Source organism: Crocuta crocuta, unplaced genomic scaffold, assembly GCF_008692635.1.
Source record: "Crocuta crocuta isolate KB4526 unplaced genomic scaffold, BGI_CrCroc_1.0 scaffold243, whole genome shotgun sequence".
Lineage (NCBI taxonomy): Eukaryota > Metazoa > Chordata > Mammalia > Carnivora > Hyaenidae > Crocuta > Crocuta crocuta.
This window is the reverse complement of record NW_027529596.1, coordinates 1944581-1957830: the sequence shown is the minus strand read 5'-3', so window position 1 is coordinate 1957830 and position 13250 is coordinate 1944581. Positions and strand designations below refer to the sequence as shown.

The 13250-nt window shown below is 54.9% G+C and overlaps 1 protein-coding gene across 1 annotated transcript in view; it reads left to right on the top strand.

Annotated features, from left to right (window-relative positions):
• Positions 1–687: 687 nt before the first annotated feature.
• RCSD1 (RCSD domain containing 1) overlaps positions 688–13250 on the top strand; it is a gene marked incomplete at its 5' end in the record, with an annotated part of 17667 nt that continues 5104 nt past the window's right edge. Inside the window, 5 exons of the mRNA XM_077761763.1 lie at positions 688–747; positions 2057–2158; positions 3174–3263; positions 7560–7631; positions 11206–11409. Of these exons, the coding sequence (XP_077617889.1) occupies positions 688–747; positions 2057–2158; positions 3174–3263; positions 7560–7631; positions 11206–11409 (528 nt within the window). The remainder of the gene's footprint in view (positions 748–2056; positions 2159–3173; positions 3264–7559; positions 7632–11205; positions 11410–13250) is intronic.

The following is a 13250-nucleotide window of genomic DNA, read 5'->3' as shown; positions in this document are numbered from 1 at the left end:
CATCGCGGAGAACCTGGCATCTTGAATATTCGAGGTGAATCCTTTCACACCTTTATGCGAAGTCAGCATTTGGTGTTTAGGCTGGAATGCGTTTGACCTTGAATTCTAGCCGGAAACAGTAAAGATGGACCGGTCTTTCCTCAGAACACCCTGTTCTCAGATTTGAAGGTCCATAGTCCCAGCACTTCTTCCGCGTCTCTAAACNCCTTGGTGGGGGCGGGGTCTGCCGGGCCCCCGCCCCACCGGGCAGCGTCGGGAGCAGCCAGAGACATTTACAGCGACCCCCCTCCCCCCCCGTGGAGACACACCACGGCACAGAAACGAACGCCCGGAAGCGTGTGCAGCGCGTGTGCGCATGTGCGTTGGCGCGCGCGCGCGCCTGCGTACACGCCCGGTGCGTTGGCGCGCGCGTGCGTGCGGATGTACCGCGTCGGCATGCGCATGCGTGCCCGTGTGTCTCTGAGTGTAGTATGCCGGGGCGCGGGAGAGGGGAGCGTGCGGGGTGTCCGCGGCGTCCGCGCCCCACGGGGAAGTGGGCTTTGTTGGGCCAGCAGCTGCCCGGATCCTTCCAGCGTGAGGCCAGACGTGAGGCGGGGAAGAGGCAGCGAGCGTTTGCAGGGGTGTGAGAAATGCCGCCAACGTGGTCACAAAACACAGAAGCCTAACGTCTGTAGGAGAGACGTTTAAACAGTTACTTCGGAGGCCGCACGCAAGCCGAGTGTGTCGTGTCGCAGTGACAAGTGGCAGGTGGGGGTGGACGGTGTCCGGGCTGCGTCTTGGCCTCCTGGGGGAGCCTGGAGGCACACGGGGCGAGGGCGGCCGCAGGGAGGCAGTGGTCTGCGCTGGTGGCACAGAAGGGGCACCAGCGGGCGTGGAGCCATCGTGGGGAAGCCTAACTCCCCTGCGGGTCCAGCAGCAAAAACGGACAGAAGGGAAAGGGAGGAGGTGCTGTAGAGACAAATGCACGGTGCCAGGGGCCTGACCTGAATCATCACGAGGCTTCTGGGCAGGACCCCGTCGCTGTAGTGATTTAAACCAATCTTCCCAGCGCTGACGGTGTGCCAGGCCCGGTCCCAGCCCTTCAAACAGATAGTAAATGATTTAATCCACAGACCAAGCCTACCAGCGATGTGCTACTGTTGTCCCCGTCAAGGCGCAGGAAGGTGACGTCGTTTGCCCAGGTCACTGAGCTAGGGAGAGATGGGGGGGAGGGGCCGTTGAATCCAGGGGTTCTGGCTTTCACCTGCCGTGCCACCTGCCTCTCATGCCACTTGTTTATTTTTTTTTAATTTTTTTAAATGTTTTATTTATTTCTAGGAGAGAAAGAGAGACAGCGTAAGCAGGGGAGGGTCAGAGAGAGAGGGAGTCACAGACTGAAACAGGCTCCAGGCTCTGAGCTGGCAGTCAGCACAGAGCCCGACGCGGGGCTCAAACCCACGAACCGCGAGATCATGACCTAAGCGAAAGTCGGCCGCTTAACCGACTAAGCCACCCAGGCACACCATCATGCCACTTGTTTATTAATTCAGCAAATAACGTGCCGAACGCTTCTTTGTCCAAGGGGTTCAGTTAAGGAAGGAAGAGAGACGTACATACACACTGAAAGTTTAACGAGGGGCATTTGCTTACCCCATTTCATACGCTTGAGGCCTCGCTTGCCAATGCGTTTTGCCAGCCCCCACTGCTGAAACCCTCTTCTGACCCCAGGGAAGGAGACTCCTACATCCTCTTCCCTTCGGATGCCCCCTTTCAGTCTGGGTCTTTGCAGAATGAAGGACACAGGGCTCATACTGCCTCCCAAGTCCCTGGGTTCCCCTTCAGGACAGGACTCGGGGCTGAGCACACTGTTACTCTTCACTAAATGCGGTCGATTAGATGGTTTTTTAAAACCCTTGGACGCCAGGGCCACTTGCAAGATGCCGTTGAAAGACCTCATTGTCACAGCTTCTCCGCGTAGGGCCACCAGACAAGTGCCGTGGGTGACACCCAGTAGCAGCACTGACAAGAGCTGAGTGTGTATTTGCTGGTTAACTTTTGCTTCCCCTTGGTTTGCCAGGAAAGATCGGCAGAGACCGGTGCCAGGGTGGATGACTCGGCGCCCCCCTCGGTGGCCCAGCTGGCTGGGCGGTTTAGGGAGCAGGCAGCGGCTGCAAAGGAGGTGAGTCAGGCGTCTTCCGAGCCCCTCTTCTGGAAGGGGGCTGGAGGAAGGGGAAGTCTGGGTCAGGCCTGGAGAAGAGGGAGGGAGGAGGCTTGGTAATTACCAAATTAGGAAGAGAAGCCAGAGAGGGGTCCCTCTGAATGTGAGGAATGTGGCCATGCTGCTGGCCTGTGCAGGATCTTTCCTCACCAGAGTGAGGCTTACACTCTGGCCGGGAGGGAGGAGGCCCGGGGCAGAGAGCCTGAAGGATGGAAGCCTGGCTTCAGCTCCATCTTGATCATCCACCGTGGGAGACTGAGGTCTCGCCCAGCAGTGCCAGGCCTGGACTGTTCCTGAATAAAGATATGCCATGCTCGGCCTTGTCCCAGGGTCCAGGAATCCGGAGCAAGGCAAGGGGTTGCCTTGATTATGGCAAGATTATGAATTGAGACTTGAGGAGGAAGAGAAAAGTTACAGAAAGCGCATTCAGAGAGGAAGCCAGGGATGAAGAAGGACAGGGATCCCGTGACCAGTGGGCTCCAGAGGTATCTTGCTGGAGAGGACAGAGTAAAAGCGGGTGTCGTTATGCTGGAGAGATTTGGGCTAGATTTTCTGGAGTCACGCAATCTGAAGAGCTCATGAGACCAGGGAGGAAGGGCCCCCAAGGTCGGGGGTGGCCCCTCGGGACAAAGGCGCAGCTATCATGCTTTTTTAGGTGCAGTGTTTTGTGCTTTTGTTTTACTGAAAATTCAGTTGTTTATCTGAAAAGCCAGTCCTTGACTTGTAGACGCGATAGGACTGTCATAAAGGGGGAGGGAGATAGTGCTGGTCTAAGGTGCTGGCAGCGCCCGGAGGCTGGAAACAGATGTCATTTTGAGATGCTGTTTCAGGCCAATGACTCCCAAGTAAGAGGAGGCTCCGGCAGCAGCAGGACNCCCATTCCTAAACCAGCTTCCGCTTCCTCCCCTTCCTCCCTGTTGTCTGATTACCTCTCTCTCTTTTTCTTTCTGTGTGTCTGTCCGTCCCCTCCCTCCAGACACCAGCCTGTAAGCCAACAAGAAGGAAACCGCCCTGCTCCCTCCCCCTGTTCCCCCCCAAGGTAGAGCTGGGCCAGAACGGTGAGGAGGTAAGTGCTGCTCCCGGGCTCGGGGACACTGGCTATGGGTGTGCCTTCTCCTTCTGACAGGACAGGGCACAGGACGCACACTTGTAGACCTTGAAACCTGGACGGGGACCTTCTCCCTTTCAGATTCAGGCATGAGTCTCCTCTTACTGCTTCTGGAATCCTTTGCTTTGGAAACCCGGTTCCTTCCCGCTCTCTCTTACGGAGCCCCCTTCAGGGTCTGTCAAGGACAGGAGCACTGTTCCTCAGGCCTGGGAATTTCAACACAGAGAGCGGGCCGTAGAGAATTACATTTTACTCAGGTCCGGCTTTCACCATCTTCTTTGTGGAGAAGACTCCCGGAAAGAGGCGGCGCTTACATAAGGCAGAATTGCCTCGTGAGTGAATGCCGTGGTTCTGTGATGTCCTCGCAAACACTGGCTATCGTTCTGGATCACTGGAAGAAAATCCGAGCACACAGAGGCCTCGTTGCCCTCACATACAAATAGCCAGTGTTACCGGCATCAGGCAGGCTCTGGCATCATAGGTCAGAGCCAGCGGTAGGTTAGCAGATTGCGTGTGTACCTACCCTATTCATCTAATTGTAGCTGTAAGCGTGACTTGTCCGTGCCCCGCCCCAGCAGCCCATGGGCCTTCACTGTGCTCCCGGCATGCTCCCCCAGAAATGAGCTCACATGTTCTCTCGTCCAGCGGGAAGCCGACCTTTAGAGAGAGCAGGCAAACCAAAGACCGCTCAGTTCCCAGATCCTACTTCAGTTACCTCCCGCCCCCTTCCCTTCTGGGGACCAGCAGCCCAACAGTAGACACTAGATACCTGTGTGACCTTGACCACCTGTGTAACGAACACATAGAGGAGAGCAGCAGTTTTCAGATCTGTTCCCCGCCCCCCCGGGGCTTGTTGGCCAGAGCCCACCAGAGAAAGTGGACACTCACAGCTGCCCCTGGTACAGTGGGGTGGGGGTGTCTAGAGCCCCACTGCTCAGAGATCGCTCCCCCACACACTGAACAAGGGTCTTCTTCTGGAACGGGAACCCCAAGAGACAGGGTTTAAAAACTGAGGTTTTTTGTTGGCATTTTCTCAAGCACCGACATTATGGTCATACGGCTTCATGGGGTTATTAGCCTGTGCCATGACCAAATACATAGCAACAAGTTCTCTTTACCGAGGGTCAACTTCTCCTTGTGACTTTCAGCCCCTGGGCAATAGGCTGAGGCCTTGGCCGTTAGGAGCCTCCTGGGAGGCTGCTCCCTGATGACCCAGCCTTGGCCCTGGACAAGCCACCGCACTGCACTGAGCCTTCTTCCTTATTTGTGAAGTAGGACAAGAACACTAACCAAATGGATGATGGGGGCCAGACGGGGATGTTTTATTCTCTGGAATAAAAGTAGAATAAGTCAGGTTAGCTCCCTGGCTCTGGGAGAAATAATCTACAGGCTCATCCTGGGGTACCACCCGGCAGTTAAATGGCATATAAGAGCCGAGGGCTGGATGAATAGGAGGGTGGACATTAGAGGAAAAAGTCCTGCTTGGAGTGACAGGCTGCTTGCACATAGGAAGGACATTGCTTCCAGGATCAATGACTTTCTGTAACCTTGAAAATCACGTAGCAGGGGCACCTGGGGGCCTCGGTTGTTTGAGCGTCTGACTTCGGCTCAGCTCATGATCTCATGGTTCATGGGTTTGAGCCCCACGTCGGGCTCTGTGCTGACAGCTAGCTCAGCCTGGAGCCTGCTTTGGATTCTGTATCTCCCTCTCTCTCTCTGAGACCCTCACCTACTCACACTGCCTGCCCCCCTCTCTCTCTCTGTCTCTCTCTCTCTCTCTGTGTGTGTGTGTCTCTCAGAAATAAATAAAACATTTAAAAAAATTTAAAAAAAGAAAGAAAATCACGTAGCAATAAAAAGAACAACCAGCTTTGTGTGGCTGGGCTGGACGGAGGCTGGGGCCCGCTGTCCTACACTGTGCACTCCCACGGCGCAGCCTGCCGAAACTTCAGGGAGCCCTGAAGGGAGGGCCCCCATCAGGCTGCCGCTCAGTTCCGAAGGCACAGTGCAGGGAAGGGTCTCCCCATCCCTTCATTCCTGCCTGAGACAGTGGGGGAGCCAGGAGTCATTCCTCCGTGGAGGACTTAACCAAAAGGGTATTGAATACAGCCGTACACCCTGCCTTGTCTGCCAGAGAAGGGCTGAAGAACACTCCCATCTGAAAAACCAGGTTCGCAATTTCTAGGCATTATAGCAACGTCACGTGTAGACTTGTACACATACGCATAGAGCTTGAGGCTGGTTTTTCTCCTTTGATGGTATTAGGCCCAGCCACCTGCCTGAGTCCTGTGTTACAAGGCAGAGGAGATGCTGCCACCTGCTGCCATTCCTAGGAACTGCACCAGCAGCTGCTTTGGAGTCTTCCTGCTTTGCTGCTCAATTCCAACCAACCAGGATTTGGGGAGCATGAGCTGGGTTCCCCACACTGTCCTATAGTGAAAGGGCTGCATTTATTGAATTTCCACTCTCTTCAGAAGGTTGTGGTCAGGGGGTGCCTGGATGGCCCAGCTGGTTAAGCATCCAGCTCTTCATCTCAGCTCAGGTCTTGATCTCGGGGTCGTGAGTTAAGGCTCTGCGTTGGGCTCCATGCTGGGTGTGAAGCCTACTTAAAAAAAAAAAAAATAGTGGTCGTTTGGAGAAGAGAAGAGTTTCTGGTATTACATAAAGTGAGGTGTGTCAGCAAAATCGTTGCTGCACTTCCTTCAACAGTCTCTTTAGAAATACTGGCTCATGTGAAATTTCACCATAAAGCATGGGAATCAACTGATTTGGGGCTGACAGCTCTTTGCACTCGTCACCGACACAAGGTTCTTTGCAAGACTGCTTGGAGCTTGTCTGATGATGTAAACTCATGGAGCCAGAGGCGCCTTGGGGCTGCAGGGGTCCTTAGAATCACTTACTCTAACCTGCCTGCCTGGGTGTTGGCGGGGGGCTGAGGCCAGGGCGCCCATCTGGCTCCCGCCAGAGCCAGGTCCCAGGGGGGAACCACACCCCTCCAGTGCCTCTTCCTCAGTGTTGGGCCTTAGAAGGGTCACAAGGGGTTCAGTTGAGTAAATCCTCCTTCTCCCATCACTAAAATACAATTTTCTCCCTCAGTATGTATCTCAGAATATTTCCAAGAGATGAGTTTTCTTTCTGTGATTCAGGTAAGTGAGTACCCGGGGCTTCGGGTCACCACCACCACCATCGTTAACCGTCATCATCTACCTGTGGAGCCAGACTCAAGTTGCAGGGAACAAAACGAGAAGGGGCCCATCTTTTTTCATAAAGTAAAACACAGACAAGTTCCCTGACATATGTTCATCACAAAGATCTCTTCAATTAGCAGAACACACGTATGGTTTTTTATTTTTAAATTTCTCCTAACACTTATTTTTGAGAGACCAAGAGAGACACCACAAGCCAGGGAGGGGCACAGAGAGAGGGAGACACAGAATCCGAAGCAGCTCCAGGCCCTGACCTGTCAGCACAGAGCCTGATGTGGGGCTCGAACCCACAACCTATGAGATCATGACCTGAGCTGAAGTCAGACACTTAACCAACTGAGCCACCCAGGTGCCCCCATACGTACAGTTTTAAATGTGTGTGTCAGCCATTGACCACCTCTAGAGGCCAGAGACTAAATCACGTTCATCTTTGTATAACCAGGCAACACAGTGCCTGGAACGTAGCAGATACCCAGTAAATGTCTGCTTAATCAAAATGAACGATGTTTTGGAAGATGATAATCTATAAATAACACTGTTGGTGGTTTGGCTTTTCCAAAATATCATTAGTTCAAGGGAGGAATTTCAGTTATATTTCTGTAAGGTTTCACCTTTGGTCTGTGGTTTCTTCTGGTGTTTGTATAAACAGAAGAGATAGTCATTTTGCCCTTTCTCTTTGGAATTCCCTCCCGTTGTTGGCTCATGCTGTTGAAGGTCATGAGGTCAAGGTCTCGTCCCCTCAGCCATCGTCTGTTGCCCCATAATAACCATGAAGTCATCCTTTCTGAAACAGGAGACCACCTGTGTCTTAGTTGTCTGTCCAGCCTGTTCTGATTCATAGATTCAAGTGGTCTTAGGCTGTGAGATGAGGGAGGGGTGGAGGGGAGCCCGCCCAGGCCCCGACCAGGTGAGTGGGCTGCTGATGTTAAGTGGGTAAGCGGTGAAATCAACTACTTCTCTTCTTTCACCTGAACCTTCAGGGCTCCAGCCAGAACCCCACCTCCCTTCATTTCACTGATTCCTTTGTTTTGGTCCATTTGCTCCATAGAAATCACCGCCCAATGCAAGCCACCCTCCTAAATTCAAGGTGAAGAGTTCGCCTCTGATTGAGAAGCTTCAGGTAAGTGCAGAAGGGTTACGCGTTGCTACTTCTGACCCCACCCCACCTCTTACCCAACATGCACAAGTCTTTGGGCCTCCTGGGATAGCACCATCTGTCATCTGAAGGGTTGATCTCTGATAACCAGCTGTGAAGGAAGAGGACTCCTGTCTAGGGGAAAAGAGCTAAAGTAAACATATCAAGCATGAGCTCATGAAGTTAACGGCTAACGTCGGTTGGTGGGTAATGGGATGTCTCAAGAATCTTTGAGGAAAAAGACATTTTAGCCCAAGAAACACTCTAGGACTAGCCAAGTCCTCCCTCCCAAGCCCCCACGAACCATCTCAGCTTTACACAGTGCTGAGGTTCAGCAGCTAGGCGTTGCCTTGGCGTGGCCAAACCTGTTGTTCGGAGTGCCTGCCTCTCCATCTGTCAGCCTGTGAACCCAGAGCCCTCACCATTGCAGCCACAGCTGGCCGGCGTTCCTGGGGCTGGAACTGAACCGTGCGGCCGTCTACTTGAGCTCACAGCCTTTTGGGGGACACAGGATTGTCACACATGGGACAGTAAGAGATGTAAAGGAGCGTGAACCCCAGAGGTCTAAATGGCGCACTTGCTGTGTGTGGGCTCCTCTTCCTCTAAATTGGGGGTCCTCAGCCTGGGCACCGTTGGCGCAGGATAATTCTGTGGCGGGGTGCTGCCCTGTGCAGGGCGGGATGTTAGCAGCGTCGCTGGGCCCCGCCCACTCAATGCCAGTAGCACTCTCCAACAAGTTGTGACGATGAAAGACGTCTCCAGGTGTCTTGGGGAACGCGGCTGCCCCCACTGCCACCCCAGGTGAGAGCCATGCTCAAGAATGGTAGAGCAAGGAGAGAGCGAGCGGGCAGGGGCAGTGAGTCAGTGGCTTCTGAGACGCCTGGACCCTGGACCAGTCCTCCAGGATGGGTGGCTAGAAGGGAAGGAGGAAAGTGCTGCTGGTGCGGGAACAGCGTGAGCCAGAGCGCAGAGGACAGAGGCATGTGTGGACAGGGCCTGTGGGAGATGCAAGGCTTCCACCGGTCTGCGCATCACCCAGGACAGCAAGGCTCTCGCGCACTGTAGCCTCCCGTCTGGGCCCAGCTGAGGAAACCAGCTCGTGGGCATAAGGAGGGTCTCTCAGCAGGGGTCCAGATGCTCCACCAGCTGAGGGGTGTAGCCCAGGACCTGCACCTTGGCTTCCCTGCAGCCCACCTCAGCCCCCGTCTGGGTGCCGGGAATTGGTTCCCACCTGCTCTGAGGCCCCACAGTCTTGGTCTCCTTCCCCTTTCCCGGCAGTGAGGAGCCTCTCTGGGCAGCTCAGCCGCTGAGTGAGGTTGTGATCACTGGTCCTTCCGACCGTCAGCAGCAGGGGGCGCCTGGGTGGCTCAGTCGGTTACGCATCAGACATTCCATCTCAGCTCAGGTCTTGATCTCAGGGTCATGAGTCCTGGAGCCTACTTTTTTTTTTAATGTTTTTTATTTATTTCTGAAAGAGAGAGAGACAGCGTGAGCAGGGGGGGGTCAGAGAGAGAGGGAGACAGAATCTGAAGCAGGCTCCAGGCTCTGAGCTAGCTGTGAGCACAAAGCCAGGCTCTGAGCCAACTGTGAGCACAAAGCCCAATGCAGGGCTGGAACCCACGAACTGTGAGATCATGACCTGAGCCAAAGTTGGACGCTTAACTGACTGAGCCACCCAGGTGCCCCAGGAGCCTACTTTTAAAAGAAAAAGAAGAAAAATGTCAGTAACAGGATACAGTTTGGCCGGATCCCATAGGAGCCCTTGCTTTGTTGGGAAGGAGGGGGCCCAGAACTAAGAAATGCATCATCACCTAGACTTGCCTTCTAAATATTCTATTAGATGAGTTATGAGGTATGATTTTTCTTCACTGGAGTAGTCCATAATTCCAAGTTCAAGTTTCCCGCTAGCTAGCAAAATGTATTTTATTTGCAAGCAGTCTTACAGAGGAAATTTTTCAGCTTGAAATTGGGCAGGGAGGGAGACTTCCTTAAACCCCCAACCCAAGTGTCCACTGCCCTGAAGCCCTGTCACCGGCACTCACCATATGGTGCTTTTTGACACGGCTTGGGCTCACAGCATTGCTATGCAACTTTTATGTTTTAATTCTTACCATGACTCAGTTTTGTCCATGTTATAAGGCCTTTTCTTGTTTAAAGTCTATCTATTTTGAGAGAGAGAACAAGTCGAGGAGGGGCAGAGGGAGAGAGAATCCCAAGTAGGCTCCGTGCTGCCAGCGCAGAGCCCGATGCGGGGCTCAAACTCATGTACCAAGAGATCATGACGCGAGTGGAAATCAAGAGTCCCGACACTTAACCCAGCTGAGCCATCCAGGTGCCCCTGCTGTAGGGCCCTTTTTAAAATCACGGTAGAAATAAGTGACAGTATTTCTTCCAGCCGAGGGGGCACCGAGGGGACGATGAGGGAGGAGGGGAGCGTGGAGTATGAGTGGGTGGCGGCAGGAGCGAGTGCGAAGGACCAGATCACAAAGGACTCAGGCCATCAGGCTAACGCTTGGGACAGATAAAGAGTCCAAGACTCAGGCTATTTATTGGACTCCCTGGAGGTCATGCAGCTATTAAGTGAAAAATCTGAGTTTTGCAGTCAAGTCTGTGTGTGTGGAGAGGCCCCTGTACTTCCCACTGTGCCGTCTGTCCTTCACGCTGTCCCTTCCTGGCGAGGGCGGGTCCCCCCTGCTGTGTGCCCGTCAGGAGGACGCCACCCGGCCGGGTCTGGAGACAGTGAGGGCGGCAGAGAGGCCCCGGTGCTGACCGCAGCCACGCCTCAGGCCTTCTCCGCTGGGACAGGTGCATCTGGGAGCACCCGCCTCACCCCACGCCCGCCCAGCTCTTGGCTCCCTCCGGCCTCGGTTACCCTCGGGTAGCCTCTCCCCTTTGTTGCCTTCTGGGTGCATGTGAATTTGGGTTCCCCTGCCCCGCCGTGGCCCGGGGAGCGGCACACGCTGGTGTCTGCCCCACGGGCTCCCGCTTGGAAGGGCCGGGCAACCTGCTGTGTCCCCCAGCCTGTCTGGCCAGCTGCCAACATGGCTGAAGAGACCGGCAGACCTGGCGTGGAGCCCAGGGCAGCCCTGAGAACAAAATGGAGCACGGGGGGCTGCTGTCGAGAGCCGGCGGCACAGTCTGTAGCAAATCGTAGGCACCCGGCGGCAGTGGCTGCTGTCGCTCCGCTGAGCAGGTGGAGGAAGGGCGCTGACGTGCTGTGGGACCGTGCGCCGCGGGCGCTGGCGGCTGCCGTTTTGGCTTCTTTGTAAGTTGGATCTGTTCCAGGATGTTGTTGGAGCCAAAGCTGTACTTTCTGGGCATTCTGGAGCATTCTGGAGCGCAGGCTGTGGTGAGCCAGGTAGCCCAAGATGGCTTGGGTAGGCAGTGCTTCCACGGACGGGACCTGAGGTGACAGCAGATGGTTGGTCAGGAAGTAACACAAAAAGCCTCACTTCACTGCGGGGTTCCGAGCAGCCCCAGGCTGGGCACCCAGCAGGCTCACGCAGAAGCGCCCATCCCGTCCCACCCCTGGTTGAAATGTGTCACCTTTTCTCGGCAGGCCAACTTAGCTTTCGACCCAGCAGCCCTGCTGCCTGGCGCCTCCCCCAAGAGTCCCGGACTCAAGGCCGTGGTGTCACCGTTCCAGAGCCCGCCGTCCACCCCCAGCAGCCCTGGCATGCGGAGTCAGGCCGGCGAGCTGGAGGAGGTGCCGGTCAGCTTTGACCAGCCCCCCGAGGGCAGCCACCTGCCCTGCTACAATAAGGTAACGTCCGCGTCCAAGCGCTGTGGCTCCGCCCAGCGTCCTGAACCATCTCTGCCCTGGTGTTGCCTTGGGGAAAGGGGGACATATTCGAGCTGCAGGTGGAGCTGGTTTTCAGCAGGAGGGAAATTCCTCCTCTTGCTGGTGATCTGTGACCGAGACCCCCGCTGCCTTGCCTGCCCGCCAGCCCCTCTCCCCGTAGCTGCGCCGCTCGCCCAGAAGGCACAGTGGGGTGGAATGCTCTGTCCTCCATGGAGAGGGGTGAGAATTCCTGACCGATCCCAGCTGCACAGAGAGTTGTGTCAGAAGCTGAAAAGAAACGCTAAAGGCCTGATCAGTGATTGGTGCAGAGGGTGGGCAAGGCCGCTGGGACTCTGGAACAGCCCGTCCTGGCTTGACATGAGTACTTCTGAGTGACCCGGTGTGGGCTAAGCTTGCCCCAGTTAGAGAACACCCAACTGTCCCTCCGCAAAAAGCCTTATATCGGGCCCGTTTCTGCCCACGCTGTCCTGGTGGCTGTGTGCGCTTTCTTTCATCAGATCCTCTGCCTTCTCTCGCCACAGTAAGAATCGGGGATACGGCCCAGTACAGCCCCTGTAGGGCCCCCGCAAATCTGGGCCAGAACCAGGCAAGGGCTGGCATAAGAGATGCCAAATGGATATAACTTTAAAGTTATAGATGAAAAGAGTGGGGTCTCCTGGGCCATTCCGGAAGATCCATCTGGGGGAGAGCTCGGTGTGTAGAAACAGGTGGGCCCTGGGGAAACAAGCGGGCCCTAAGGCTGGAGCCTGCTGGCTGGGGCAGCTCGGAGGGTCCTTCCCCCAGAGCGAGACCAGGGAGAGACCCCCGATGGCAGAGAGGAACCCGGGGGAGAGCCTTGTCTCTGCATAGGTGCTCTCCAGGGAGGCTGGGGAGTCGGGCCAGGGAGGGGGTGCTGCCCCCTGGTGGTAATACTGGGGGCTTTAGTCCTCCGACAGCAGGGGGAACGAATCCTTCTGATAACGAGGGCCGGGCCTGGACAGCCTGTGGGGCCGCAGCAAAGGGCCTGGGAAGCCCTTGTACACCAGGTACGGACTCCACATTTCTGAGAAGGAACTAGAATTGACAAATAACTGAAGTGTAAGCCAGTGGGAAAATAAGATTTAAGGTTTATAAAAATAAGATTTTGTCTATAAATAATTTTAAAGGACCCATCACGTGAATAAAGTAGGGCCTCCAAATAAACATTTCTATTGAACTTGGGGCCAAGTCTGGTGGGCCTGGCCGAGGCCTGCACGATCCCAGAGAGGAGAGGGTCTCCCGGCAGCTGTGCTGGACGCTTCCGAGGCACGGCTTCCGCTCACGGAGGGCCCGGCCCCGGGGAAGCAAAGGCATCTGACTGCTCGGCAATCTGGCACTGGCCAACTCTGGGAGGGCCGAGGGCCACACCGGGAGAGGGGCGAAGCTGGTCACCAGCTGTCCAGCAGTGTCCCCGTGAGGGCCCCGGCCAGGCCAGGCCATCTGCAGGCCCCTAACCCTCTTCTCTGTTGGGTTCGCCTTTGTCAAAGTATAACTTCCTAAATGCTAAAATAGGACTCTTGCTTACAGTAGAGAGAGAGTTTTTTCAGTTTGTCAGTTTATGGGGAAACCTATTAGAGGGTAAAGCTCGTTCAAAGAACATTCGAACAACTGGTTATTTACAGGCAATTGAAAAAACAAATGTTAGAATCAAATTGGCAAGTCAGACGCCAAACTGATGGATGTTTCACAGGATAATAAAATTAGAGGTTATCATTTTTAGTGGACGGAGAGCATTTGTGTTTTCATGAGACAGAAATTTACGGGTTACCATGTGCTTTCACGCC